This window comes from Sinohyriopsis cumingii, chromosome 5 (assembly GCF_028554795.1).
Source record: "Sinohyriopsis cumingii isolate HCF-2022 chromosome 5, ASM2855479v2, whole genome shotgun sequence".
In the NCBI taxonomy this organism is placed as follows: Eukaryota; Metazoa; Mollusca; class Bivalvia; order Unionida; family Unionidae; genus Sinohyriopsis; species Sinohyriopsis cumingii.
The window spans coordinates 23,860,203-23,872,922 of NC_142965.1; the positions used below are offsets into that span (position 1 = coordinate 23,860,203).

At 34.2% G+C, this 12,720-nt stretch overlaps 2 protein-coding genes across 5 annotated transcripts in view; both read left to right on the forward strand.

The window, feature by feature from the left end:
* LOC149798790 (uncharacterized) overlaps window positions 1–12,720 on the forward strand; it is an 87,839-nt gene that overhangs the window by 47,482 nt on the left and 27,637 nt on the right. For all 3 annotated transcript variants that reach the window (XM_089957675.1, XM_089957677.1, XM_089957676.1), the window contains 3 exons: window positions 4,432–4,610; window positions 5,663–5,777; window positions 7,884–7,950. In XM_089957675.1, the coding sequence (XP_089813801.1) occupies window positions 4,432–4,610; window positions 5,663–5,777; window positions 7,884–7,950 (361 nt within the window). The remainder of the gene's footprint in view (window positions 1–4,431; window positions 4,611–5,662; window positions 5,778–7,883; window positions 7,951–12,720) is intronic.
* Window positions 1–12,720, forward strand: part of LOC149798791 (uncharacterized) — a 144,001-nt gene that overhangs the window by 23,397 nt on the left and 107,884 nt on the right. The gene's annotated exons all lie outside the window — the stretch shown is intronic.

Here is a 12,720-nt window from a genome sequence, read left to right on the forward strand (position 1 = left end):
CAATCTTGTATTTAGTTTCCTTGAAGCATAATGCAATTTAACAAGTAGTTTTCTTGAAGCATGATGCAATCTTGTGTGTAGTTTCCTTGAAGCATGATGCAGTCTTGTATTTAGTTTCCTTGAAGCATAATGCAATTTTACAAGTAGTTTTCTTGAAGCATGATGTAGTCTTGTATGTAGTTTCCTTGAAGCATGATGCAGTCTTATAAGTAGTTTCCTTGAAGCATGATGTAGTCTTGTATGTAGTTTCCTTGAAGCATGATGCAGTCTTATAAGTAGTTTCCTTGAAGCATGATGCAGTCTTATAAGTAGTTTCCTTGAAGCATGCTGCAGTCTTACAAGTAGTTTTCTTGAAGCATGATGCAGTCTTGTATGTAGTTTCCTTGAATTATATTGCAGTCTTGTATGTAGTTTCCTTGAATTATACTGCAGTCTTGTATGTAGTTTCCTTGAATTATATTGCAGTCTTGTATGTAGTTTTCTTAAAGCATAATGCAGTCTTGTATGTAGTTTCCTTGAATTATATTGCAGTCTTGTATGTAGTTTTCTTAAAGCATAATGCAGTCTTGTATGTAGTTTCCTTGAATTATATTGCAGTCTTGTATGTAGTTTCCTTGAATTATATTGCAGTCTTGTATGTAGTTTTCTTAAAGCATAATGCAGTCTTGTATGTAGTTTCCTTGAATTATATTGCAGTCTTGTATGTAGTTTTCTTAAAGCATGATGCAGTCTTGTATGTAGTTTCCTTGAAACATAATGCAATCTTCTATGTAGTTTTGATGAAGAATAATGCAATAACATGTAGTTTCCTTGAAGCATGATGCAAAGTTACAAATAGTTTCCTTGAAACATGATGCAGTATTGTATGTAGTTTCCTTGAAGCATAATGCAGTCTTGTCTGTAGTTTCCTTGAAGCATAATGCAGTCTTACAAGTAGTTTTCTTGAAGCATAATGCAATCTTGTATGCAGTTTTCTTAAAGAAAAATGCAATAACATGTAGTTTCCTTGAAGCATAGTGTAAGGTCACAGATAGTTTCTTTGAAGCATGGTGTAAGGTCACTAATAGTTTCTTTGAAGCATGGTGTAAGGTTACAAATAGTTTCCTTGAAGCATGGTGTAAGGTTACAAATAGTTTCCTTGAAGCATGGTGTAAGGTTACAAATAGTTTCCTTGAAGCATGGTGTAAGGTTACAAATAGTTTCTTTGAAGCATGGTGTAAGGTTACAAATAGTTTCCTTGAAGCATGGTGTAAGGTTACAAATAGTTTCCTTAAAGCATGAAAAATAATCAATTAAAGATAAATCAGCTCATTCATTTACTTATCTAAATTGTTAGTAGTAGTTTTACTGCAGTGCCACAATCCAAATTAATAAAAGGTCTTTAATTGTATCTTCTTTAATAATAATAAGATATTTTTATTATTATTATTATTATTGTTGTTGTTCAGCTGGTCATACACCAGAAGAGTTTGTGTGATGGCATGTTGTATGTCAATTGATGTCCATAGTTCATCTGTCTGTTGGCTCCAACACTATGGAGGATTACCGTGAAAGTTTACAGTTGCATTCATCCCAAGGTCTAGTTAGTCCTGAATGAAAATTGTGCTACTTGGACAGCCAATATGGCAATCAGAGCTGCTGTCTTCAAAATTATATTATGGATACACCTCCTGAATGAATATCAACATAGGATTTTCACTAAGAGACTTGTCATGATGTCTGGTTGGTCCTAAAGTTAATGGTACTGTCCTTACATCCAATATGGCTGCCTAGCAGCCATATTGAAAATCTTGTTATTGCTATTCCCCCTGAACTGAATGTCAAATCTTCATGAGGTTTTCACCAAGGGACATCTTACGGTGTGTACTTGGTCTAAATGATGATGGTGCTGCCATGACTTCCAGTATAGCCAACATGGTGGTCAGCTTGAAAATCTTGTTATCGCTACTTCTCCGGGATGGTGACATAAACACAGGATTTTCACTAAAATACTTGTGCCTAGTTAGTCCTAATTTCAAACTGAGTCAATCTGACATCCAGAATCATCCCTAGAGCAGTCAACTTGAAAAGCTTGTTATAGGTAATCCTCGGAGATGGAACGTCGTATCAGAATTGGGTTTTCACATGGGGTTTATCTGAAAATCTTCTAACGATGTCTTGTTCATCCTAAATAAAAATAGTGTAAATCTGTCATCTTTCTTAACTACTGTGACAGCCGTCTTGAAAATCTTGTTATAGATACTAATCAGAGACGGAAAGTGATATCAGAATTGGGTTTTCACATGGGGTTTATTTGAAAGACATCTTGTGACGTCTTCTTCATCCTAGTAAATGAAAATTTTGTGAATCTGACAGCCAATTTAGCCACTGTGACAGCTATTGTTTTTGTTCATAATGGTTTTCTTAGTGGGTGGGAACTGTTTCTGTCTGAGATTGGGAGACTTCCTGGGCCTTAGATCTGAAGGATCTTCTGTAATATCCTTGCTGTGCCAAGGAGTGCCATTTTCTGTAGAAATTCTGACATTATGTGCTATTTCTTCAAGTACCCACATCACAGGTGCTATGATCTCTTTCAGAGTTTACCAAGTTCTCGAGGTCACTTCACTTTGTTACTTTTGCATGTTCCTTGGAAACAATGCAAGGGTAGATGTCCCTAGGTATTGCTGTTTCTGTGATGCAGGCTATATTCATGTCTTTTTCAATCAGTACTTTCTCTAACCTCCTTTGCTGTATCATTTGGTTGACTGGATATTTTATTTCATGAGCACTGTGACCTACCTATTTTGGATCATTTTTTCAGTCTTTGAATCATACAGTATATTGGTGCACTTAAAGCTGACGTCTCTTAGCTGCCAGAGTATAACTAGGGCTAATTTCCAATGTTGACATTTTTCACTCGCACTGATCAGGTGATTGAAAATGTCATCCTTGATTATGTTAACTGTTACTATGCTGATTAGGGGCCCCGAGTGGCTGAGTGGTCTAAAGCGCTCACCATTCCGGATCACTGCCATCTCATCTCTGTCTGCGTGTGTTCGAGTTCAAGGCTCGGCTAGTGTGGGTACGTGGGAAAGCCTGCCAGTAGCTTCTCGTGGGTCAGTGGTTCTTCCCTGGGTTTTCCAGGGTTCTTCCTTCACCAGTTACACTGGCCGCCATGTATAGCCTATCTTATGCTGAAAAATGGCGTTAAACCCTAGAACAACAACAACAACAACTATGCTGATTATGAGTACCTTGTCCTTTCATGTCACTAGCAATTCTTCGATTTATTAGTAATAGAGCTGGGTACCACAAAAATTTTGTACCACATTATACCATTGTATTTATAAATATACAGCAATGCATATAAAGGTATTCCACAGTTATATTAGAGATCAACAATTTAATGTTCTCAAGCAGGAGCCTGACAGTTTTTTTAATTAACAAAATTCTGTCAATCGATGGAAAGAATTTCTTGCACTTATTTATAGCAAAATAATAGCATATTATAATTGCTTTGATTTCTAGCAAAAAACCAGCATATTATATCCATTACATTATTTGAAAAAAATATAAAAGAAAATAGAACATCTCAGTGCAAAAGAAAATCACAGCCTCCTCCTCAAATTTACCTAATAGTAGATGAATTTACTGGGTTTATGTTAATAGATTTAAACTGTAAGGGGATGATTAAACTAATCTGTAGTTGACGCCCTGTGAAAGAGATTGTGCAGACATTAGTGAGCTTGTTGATATAAAAAAGTGTTGACACTGAAGCCTACAATTTACTAGCTGCTTATTGATATAACAGACGGGGGAAATTTTGTGCAGGATACCAACACACAAGCAAGATATTTATCAGAAAGAGCCAGTAAACATATAAATATTCTTACTAAATAAACGAGAAAATAATCATTGGACTTGAGAAAAATGTGTAAAATTCACACAGAAAACATGTCATATCCTGGACATCATAGCATGTTTCACACACAATTGAAATTTTTTCCAAAAGTTGCACTTGGCCAGAATATTTTTCATAACATCCCATTTTCGGACCATGTTAAAAATCATAAATATAATTATATTTGTAATATTTAAAATGAATTTGTGCCAAATACAACTGTTTTGTAAAATAAAAATGTTTTGAATTATTTTTTCCTGAAAAATGATAACATGCTGTTAATATTAAATTTGTAACAAGATTACTTGGGAATTTCTATACATTCCACACTGACGGAAACTACCAGAAAAAATTACCATAATAAATCGGTACCGGTATACTGGTAATACCATGCACCTCTATTATTATTATTATTATTGTTATTGTTATTATTATTATTGTTGTTGTTGTTGTTGTTGCTATTATTATTGTTATTATTATTATTATTATTATTATTTCAGAAAATTTCTGTGGGGACATATTTCTCAATGTTAGTATCTATTTTGCTATAGACAGATGAGATGGACACCACAGTTTTACATGTGCAGCACCAAAAGCAGGAGCATGAACTTGGGGACGAATTTGGAGCCAAAATTTCTAGCAAAAAATACTATATCAAAAGAGACCTGTACTATAAGCATGTGTTCTGCAAGATTCAACCAGAAACAGTGGCTTCAGAGATAAAACTGGTGTAAGGTTTTAGTTATCTCCAATTACGCTATATACTCACTTATTGTGCTTGCAGATCAGGGTCTGTGTTTGTTGTACTGATTACTCTTAACAAACTGAACAGACCCAGATCTGCCATTGCATTATGCGAAAGCAGATCTGGGTCTGTGCAGTTCGACTCGTCTTTTAAGTGAGTACATATGGTATATTTTTTCACTGTGACTTGTAGCCATGCCCAGTATCTTTCCTTCTGTTTCTTCACTCTTCTCTGCTTCATTTCCATTGAACTGTCTTAATCATATTAAACTGTCTTAATCATATTAAACTGTCCTAATCATATTGAACTGTCTTAATCATATTGAACTGTCTTAATCATATTAAACTGTCCTAATCATATTGAACTATCCTAATCATATTGAACTGTCTTAATCATATTAAACTGTCATAATCATATTGAACTGTCTTAATCATATTAAACTATCTTAATCATATTGAACTGTCTTAATCATATTGAACTGTCTTAATCATATTGAACTGTGCTAATCATACCATAATTGTAGCAGTGTAAATCGAGAACCATGTTTTGATCTTTTGACTGGTGTTGTTTTCATATTAAATAATGTACTTATTCGTTGTTATAACTGGTGAAGATGTTAACCATCCATTGAAGTTATTTCGTCCTTAATTGTTTCAAATAAATGGGACAGCATTTTTCATATAAAATGAGTTATTGGTATTCTGTAGATTTCAAGAAAGATTGTTCCCTCCCCTCCCATTTTTTCCTTTAAGACAGTCATTTTAGACTTGGAGGAAAAGGAATCAGTTTGCGATGATGCAAAATGAAAATCATTGTCAACAAGAGGCAGCTTTACCAATTCTGCCAATTTTGTTCTTCTTATTATTATTATTGGCCTCTATTGATGGTACTTTTTAGCTGGTCTGTTTCTTGGGGTTGAGGGGCCATTCCCTTTTACCTGTGATTTAAGAACTTGTATTCTTGTTATCCCTTGACAAAGAGCTGATTTATTATAATTACGATTATTATTATTATTATTATCATTGTTATTATTACAGGGACGGTGATGAGCTAGTTCTTCTGAACAGTGAATTCATGCCTCATTTGTCCCATGACGAAGTTGTGGACAAGATTAAGCATCTTCCAGTAGATTTGGAAGAAAGGATAAGTTTGGTAATAAAAGATTGAGTTAAATTTATTTAAGTTGATTGGATTATATCAAATTTAAATAATAGAAGATTTGACTTAATGAAATTTATTTCAGTTAAGTATTCAGATAATCAGCATATAAGCTGGACAAGTGTAATTGGTTGAGTTAAGTTTAGTATTCAGGTAATTAATATATAAGTTGGTGTACTTAGGTAATTAATATATAAGCTGGTGTAATTGGTTGAGTTAAGTTTAGTATTCAGGTAATTAATATATAAGTTGGTGTAATTGGTTGAGGTAAGTTAAGTATTCAGGTAGTTAATATATAAGTTGGTGTATTTGGTTGAGTTAAGTTTACTATTCAAGTAATTAATATATAAGCTGGTGTACTAAGTTACGTTTAGTATTCAGGTAATTAATATATAAGCTGGTGTAATTGGTTAAGATTAGTATTAAGGTAATTAATATATAAGTTGGTGTACTTAGTTAAGTTTAGTATTCAGGTAATTAATGTATAAGCTGGTGTAATTGGTTGAGTTAAGTTTAGTATTCAGGTAATTAATATATAAGTTGGTGTACTTAGTTAAGTTTAAGTTTGGTAATAAAAGATTGAGTTAAATTTATTTAAGTTGATTGGATTATATCAAATTTAAATAATAGAAGATTTGACTTAATTAAATTTATTTCAGTTAAGTATTCAGATAATCAGCATATAAGCTGGACAAGTGTAATTGGTTGAGTTAAGTTTAGTATTCAGGTAATTAATATATAAGTTGGTGTAATTGGTTGAGGTAAGTTAAGTATTCAGGTAGTTAATATATAAGTTGGTGTAAATGGTTGAGTTAAGTCTACTATTCAAGTAATTAATATATTAGCTGGTGTACTTAGTTAAGTTTAATATTCAGGTAATTAATATATAAGTTGGTGTACTTAGTTAAGTTTAGTATTCAGGTAATTAATATATAAGTTGGTGTAATTGGTTAAGTTTAGTATTCAGGTAATTAATGTATAAGCTGGTGTAATTGGTTGAGTTAAGTTTAGTATTCAGGTAATTAATATATAAGTTGGTGTACTTAGTTAAGTTTAGTATTCAGGTAATTAATATGTAAGCTGGTGTAATTGGTTGAGTTAAGTTTAGTATTCAGGTAATTAATATATAAGTTGGTGTAATTGGTTAAGTTTAGTATTCAGGTAATTAATATATAAGCTGGTGTAATTGGTTAAGTTTAGTATTCAGGTAATTAATATATAAGCTGGTGTAATTGGTTGAGTTAAGTTTAGTATTCAGGTAATTAATATATAAGTTGGTGTACTTAGTTAAGTTTAGTATTCAGGTAATTAATATATAAGCTGGTGTAATTGGTTGAGTTAAGTTTAGTATTCAGGTAATTAATATATAAGTTGGTGTAATTGGTTAAGTTTAGTATTCAGGTAATTAATATATAAGTTGGTGTACTTAGTTAAGTTTAGTATTCAGGTAATTAATATATAAGCTGGTGTAATTGGTTAAGTTTAGTATTCAGGTAATTAATATATAAGCTGGTGTAATTGGTTGAGTTAAGTTTAATATTCAGGTAATTAATATATAAGTTGGTGTACTTAGTTAAGTTTAGTATTCAGGTAATTAATATATAAGTTGGTGTAATTGCTTGAGTTGAGTTTAGTATTCTGGTAATTAATATATAAGTTGGTGTACTTAGTTAAGTTTAGTATTCAGGTAATTAATATATATAAGTTGGTGTAATTGCTTGAGTTGAGTTTAGTATTCTGGTAATTAATATATAAGTTGGTGTCAGTGTCGAAGGTTCATGTATTTTACATCATACATGGTCTTCTGGATTCTCTTGACTTATATAATGCTGAATACTTGAATTCAGTGAAGTATTCAGGTAATACATGTGAATTAGTAACGATGTCCGTCCACAGTCTTTTGATTATCTGCCTCGTATGATACTATTATACTGCATAACTATTTATTTGAAAAGCATGTAGGCAGTTTTCCAGAATATGAAAATAAATTGGAAAGGATAGGTGGGGGCAAATAAAAGTATTTGATGGTCAACACCTGTCAGTCATTTTGAGGTCTACATTTCAGCATTGTGTATTCATTAGGGATTTCCTTTGTTGCAGGTAATTAGACGTTCTGATGGCATCCAGCCATGGCTCAGTATATCTGCTCGTCTTGTTTCCTCCACAGGTAATAAAGGCTCACCATGTTTATCATCTGTAAAGATTGCTACTCTAAACGTCAGAATGCTATTCTAATATCATATGCATTGGATGCAAACAAAATTTAAAGGTTTTGATTATAAGAACAATTTTTAAAATATATTTGGTTATTTTAGGGGCTTGTTCAATCCAGTGTTTGATTCTCACTCCATTCAAGTGAAATTGTCACTGGTTTTGTCCATACAGAGACTGATGTATTCGTGATTCAAATATTCTGATAATTCTGCATTTAAAATACCTTCCTCTTGTATGTTTTTTTAGGACCTTTGGACCTTTCATCATAGAAACTCTAGCAGTCTGTTTGTCTTTTGAGACTGCATTGTCCTATATGGTTGCCTTTCCATGTTCTTTTTTAAGGTGATGTCAAGTAAAACCTCAATATATTTTATTTTTTCTTTCCTCTCCAGTATAACCTATTGGTTTTACTTGCAACAAGCATTTAGAACAGTCTCTTTTAACCGGCTTTAATGGTAGTTCTATATGGGTGTCAAGCTTGATGATGAAATGACTGTCTTTAATGGTAGCTCTGCATGGGTGTCAAGCTTGATGAAATGACTGTCTTTAATGGTAGCCCTGTATGGTGTCAAGCTTGATGAAATGACTGTCTTTAATGGTAGCTCTATATGGGTGTCAAGCTTGATGATGAAATGACTGTCTTTAATGGTAGCTCTGTATGGGTGTCAAGCTTGATGAAATGACTGACTTTAATGGTAGTCCTATATGGATGTCAAGCTTGATGAAAATGACCGACTTTAATGGCAGTTCTATATGGGTGTCAAGCTTGATGAAATGACTAACTTTGATGGTAGTCCTATATGGGTGTCAAGCTTGATGAAATGACTAATGGCAGTTCTATATGGGTGTCAAGCTTGACGAAATGACTGACTTTAATGGTAGTTCTATATGTGTGTAAAGCTTGATGAAATGACTGACTTTAATGGTAGTCCTATATGGGTGTCAAGCTTGATGAAAATGACCGACTTTAATGGCAGTTCTCTATGGGTGTCAAGCTTGATGAAATGACTGACTTTAATGGTAGTCCTATATGGGTGTCAAGCTTGATGAAATGACTAATGGCAGTTCTGTATGGGTGTCAAGCTTGATGAAAATGACCGACTTTAATGGTAGTCCTATATGGATGTCAAGCTTGATGAAAATGACCGACTTTAATGGCAGTTCTATATGGGTGTCAAGCTTGATGAAATGACTGACTTTAATGGTAGTCCTATATGGGTGTCAAGCTTGATGAAATGACTGACTTTAATGGTAGTCCTATATGGGTGTCAAGCTTGATGAAATGACTAATGGCAGTTCTGTATGGGTGTCAAGCTTGATGAAATGACTGACTTTAATGGTAGTCCTATATGGGTGTCAAGCTTGATGAAATGACTGACTTTAATGGTAGTCCTATATGTGTGTAAAGCTTGATGAAATGACTGACTTTAATGGTAGTCCTATATGGGTGTCAAGCTTGATGAAATGACTAATGGCAGTTCTGTATGGGTGTCAAGCTTGATGAAATGACTGACTTTAATGGTAGTCCTATATGGGTGTCAAGCTTGATGAAAATGACCGACTTTAATGGCAGTTCTATATGCGTGTCAAGCTTGATGAAATGACTAACTTTAATGGTAGTTCTATATGGGTGTCAGGCTTGATGAAATGACTGACTTTAATTGTAGTCCTATATGGGTGTCAAGCTTGATGAAATGACTAATGGCAGTTCTGTATGGGTGTCAAGCTTGATGAAATGACTAACTTTAATTGTAGTCCTATATGGGTGTCAAGCTTGATGAAATGACTAATGGCAGTTCTGTATGGGTGTCAAGCTTGATGAAATGACTAACTTTAATGGTAGTCCTATATGGGTGTCAAGCTTGATGAAATGACTAATGGTAGTTCTATATGTGTGTAAAGCTTGATGAAATGACTGATGGCAGTTCTATATGTGCATCAAGCTTGATGAAATGACTGATGGCAGTTCTATATGGGTGTCAAGCTTGATGAAATGACTAATGGCAGTTCTATATGGGTGTCAAGCTTGATGAAATGACAGACTTTAATGGTAGTTCTATATGTGCATCAAGCTTGATGAAATGACTGATGGCAGTTCTTTATGGGTGTCAAGCTTGATGAAACAGCTGACATTTCTGTAGACAAAATGATGAATAGTACAATTTGTGCTTCCTTTGGTGATAACAAACAGAAGGTATCAAAACTGCTGTTTGTGAACTTTTAGATGAAAATCAAATAACGATTTTTCATCTATAATGGGGATAGGTACAGACGGAGCATCTGCCATGTTGGGGTATCACAATGGTTTTAGGCTCAAACTGATGCTAGTTATGTTATATGATACCCATTGAATCTGGCTGCATCCCAAGATAGCATAGGTAAGAAGTGTGCAGTCTTTCTTAATTTTATTCTGGTCCTCACCTGGCTGTAGATTTTCCATCATATTCCATGAAAAACAATGGAAAACACTGGAAAATTATAGCATAGAAAATGCTGGAGTATTTGGACTAATATTCCAGCCTCTGTCCAGGGTAGGTTGGAAAACCCTGAACAGTTCTTGCATGGAAAACGCTGGACAATTCTAGCATGGAAAATGCTGGAGTATTTGGACTATTATTCCAGGCTATGTCCAGGGTAGGCTGGAAAACCCTGGACAATTCTAGCATGGAAAACGCTGGAAAATTCTAGCATGGAAAATGGCTGGAGTATTTCGACTAATATTCCAGCCTCTGTCCAAGGTAGGCTGGAAAACCCTGGACAGTTCTAGCATGGAAAATGCTGGAGTATTTGGACTATATTCCAGGCTATGTCCAGGGTAGGCTGGAAAACCCTGGACAATTCTAGCATGGAAAACGATGGAAAACCCTGGACAATTCTAGCATGGAAAATGCTGGAGCATTTGGACTAATATTCCAGTCTTTATCCAGGGTAGGCTGGAAAACCCTGGAAAACACTAAAATTTAGCTGAAAATTGTTGAAATATTTTATGAAAACGAGATTTTTAACAGTGATGCAACTTTTATTTGATGATAATTTCAAGAAGAACATGATCCAAATTACCCCAACCAACTCCTTGTATGGGCTGAGGTGTTTAGTAACTTTTGAACAAGGAAACAAAAATTAAAAACTATACTTGTCACTGGTAGCTTAATAGGTTGTGCACTAGTATTCAGTAGAAAACATGGCTTAAGTTGTCATAAATGTCGCTACACTTCTACTGGTGTGTCATAAAATCCAGATTACTGGTTCCTTACATCATCCGAGTTTCTAAAAATATGTTCTCTTACTCTAGTTATAGTTTGAATTTATTCTGAAGCAATCTTAACAACAAAATAACAGAAATTCACATTAATTTCTATCTCAGTTTTAATAAAAAAAATTAAAATATTTTTTTACAAGTGTTGTTTCATAGTTCATTCACCACATTTCTTATTTTTCTGTTGTCACCACTGGAGTCTGTGGAAGTGATGGTACTCTTGATGGTTTAACCAAATCGCAAAGCTTCTGCCTTGCCATCACCTCCCCAATGTTATACTTCTCCTTGATGATTTCTGAAATACAAATCATTGTAATAGAATCAAGCAAGATTTCAAATTTATTTCAATCCCATATATATATATATATATATATATATATATATATAGAGAGAGAGAGAGAGAGAGAGAGAGAGAGAGAGAGAGAGTTATGCCTGAAACATTTCATGCAATTACAGTACTTTTACAATCCCTGAGGTTGGTAATTGTAATGAGGCACTTGGCTTGAAGACTAATTTAAAAGCTTAAAAACCTGTGGTTTCCATCACAAATTAAACTGGCTACCTAACTGCTCCTGTGGCCTAAGTCTAAGTAATTAGAGTGCCTGTTGCGGGTGTGAGAGGTCACAGGTTTGAACCCTTAACCGAGTCATACCAAAGACTTATAAAAAAATGGTACTATTAGTTGCCTCGCTTGGTGCTCAGCATTAACCCTTTACCTCATGTAAACGGCTTTTGACGCCTCTACTCCATTCATGTGGAAGCGCCTTTTGACGCCTGCTGTAAACATCAGCCATTTTAAGCTGGTTTTCATAGCACCACCTTCGGGGAAAATCCCCTATTAGATACTACATTCATTTCTGTGAATGACAATTACATCAGATCACGTGGTCACTGTTTATGCCCTGGTCGATATCTGCTATTTAAAGTAACTTGGTCATAATCTCCACTCTCCAAAATGGAGGTCGCGGATTTCATTCAGTACTTACGAAGTTTTCACGATTAGAATCACAACTACGAAAGATTCAAAAACTTAGGTAAAGGCTCTGATATTGATGTAGGCAGCAATTAGTTTTTATAAATTATCATATTCAGATGACTTAGTGATGTAGATGCAGACGAAAAACTTGTAAATTTTGAGTATGAGAAATGGCAGCTATGATTGGTCATGTGGCCTCACTGACATGACGGTGAATGAGTCCTCTCAAGATTTTAAAGCACATAAAAAATTCTTCAGTGAAAAATAATTATGCAGCTATAACAATCAGACTTTAATCTTAAATTTTTCCACATAATAGATGTGTACCAAAAATGTAAAATGGTTACAATTGCTGTTAAATGTAACATACACTATATTGCTTAACAGTTAACAGGCAGGCCTATGCGTATGGAGTCGAATAGGTAACAGGTGCTCTATTTATAGCATGCTGCAGTTTGTAACTATGCACTATAAGGTAAACGGTTAAGAGG